We start from the raw sequence: 1,283 nt of genomic DNA, 5'->3' as shown, positions 1-1,283 counted from the left end.
TTTTTTAATTTAAACCGCAGTAAGTGGGCGATAAATAGGGTTAGTCGTTGTTTTCTGACCTGTGCTGACCTCTGCTGAAATGGATGTGATGGATAGTGGAAGGTTTTAAAAACAGCTACTCAGCATGTGTGTTTGTCAGAGCTTTGTTCCCAAGTGCTTCCAGTTAAGAGTGGGAACCCCTTCTGTGTCATCAGATTCACGGTCTAGTAACTGCAGGTGTCTGAGATTTCTGGTCAATGACTTCACTGCGTTACCGTGCCGGGTCACTTCCTTGTTGTTTTTTTCTCGGCAGTTCACCCTCTCGAAATGCATCGATGCAGCGATGGTACTGGGAAATTCGCACTTGTTCATGAATCGCACCAACAGGCTTGCCGTAATAGCAAGTCACACCCAAGAAAGGTACAGCTGCTCCTTAGCCCTGTGAAGTTCGGGTGCGCTGCCCTGTATCTGTCTCCTGGTTTTCGTGTGGGATTGAAGGATGTAATTGAAACCCAGTTTAAAATGCATAACGTAGGACATAACTTGCCGTAGGGCCTTACACGAGCAGGGCAGAAGGGCACTTTAAGAGGCTTTTACATAAAAACTTGTGGAGAGGAGGTCGTAGAGATGTGGCGAGCTGGAGGACGCGAGTGGGAGAAGGTTCCTGTTTAGCAGATATTTTTCCCCCAGATATCTGTGGGTCTCGGGATCTACCCCAAAGTGCAGGGAATTTGCCAGTTCCCTTGAGATGTCGTGGAAGGAGGGAAGTGAATGTGGGTTTTACTCCACGTTGAGTTTGGAGGTTGCCTGCCTTTTGTAGCCTCTTTACTGACTGAAGTGTCCAGTTCGTTTGAAGTTGCGCTTCTGTGGACAGCAGTGCTCTGCTGCTCGGTTTATCGCTTTTAAGGCAAAACATTAATACTTTGTTTTTCCCGTTTCAGCCGTTTCTTGTACCCTGGGAAGCGTTGGGCTTTGGCAGATCAGTTTGGAGATGGCAGTTCCATGGAATCTAATTGCTCTGGCAGCAAGGATGGAAAATACGAGTTGTTAACAGCAATAAACGATGCAATTGCAGAAGAGATTAAAGACCTCATGACGAAAAGTAAGGGAAATTCTAGGCTTATTATGCAGAATAGCAAAACACTTGGACTCTCAAGGAGTTGTAGGAATTCCTTTTATTTTGATGATGTGAGTTTTAATATGTTTAAAGTAGATGAGTTTATTACGCTTGACGCTTCAGGCCTCTGCATTAATGCTGTTTGCCAAAGGTGAAACTTGCAGTATTTGGTACGGTCAGGTTCAGC

At 45.4% G+C, this 1,283-nt stretch overlaps 1 protein-coding gene across 1 annotated transcript in view; it reads left to right on the top strand.

Annotated features, from left to right (window-relative positions):
* Positions 1-295: 295 nt before the first annotated feature.
* Positions 296-1,283, top strand: part of GTF2H3 (general transcription factor IIH, polypeptide 3, 34kDa) — a 3,523-nt gene continuing 2,535 nt past the window's right edge. Inside the window, exons 1-2 of the mRNA XM_010161545.1 lie at positions 296-399; positions 921-1,081. Coding sequence (XP_010159847.1) covers positions 323-399; positions 921-1,081 — 238 coding nt within the window. The 5' untranslated portion in view covers positions 296-322. The remainder of the gene's footprint in view (positions 400-920; positions 1,082-1,283) is intronic.

This window comes from Eurypyga helias, unplaced genomic scaffold (assembly GCF_000690775.1).
Source record: "Eurypyga helias isolate BGI_N326 unplaced genomic scaffold, ASM69077v1 scaffold16141, whole genome shotgun sequence".
Classification (NCBI taxonomy): domain Eukaryota; kingdom Metazoa; phylum Chordata; class Aves; order Eurypygiformes; family Eurypygidae; genus Eurypyga; species Eurypyga helias.
Note: the sequence above shows the minus strand (reverse complement) of the source record. Positions and strands in the feature narration are given on the sequence as shown.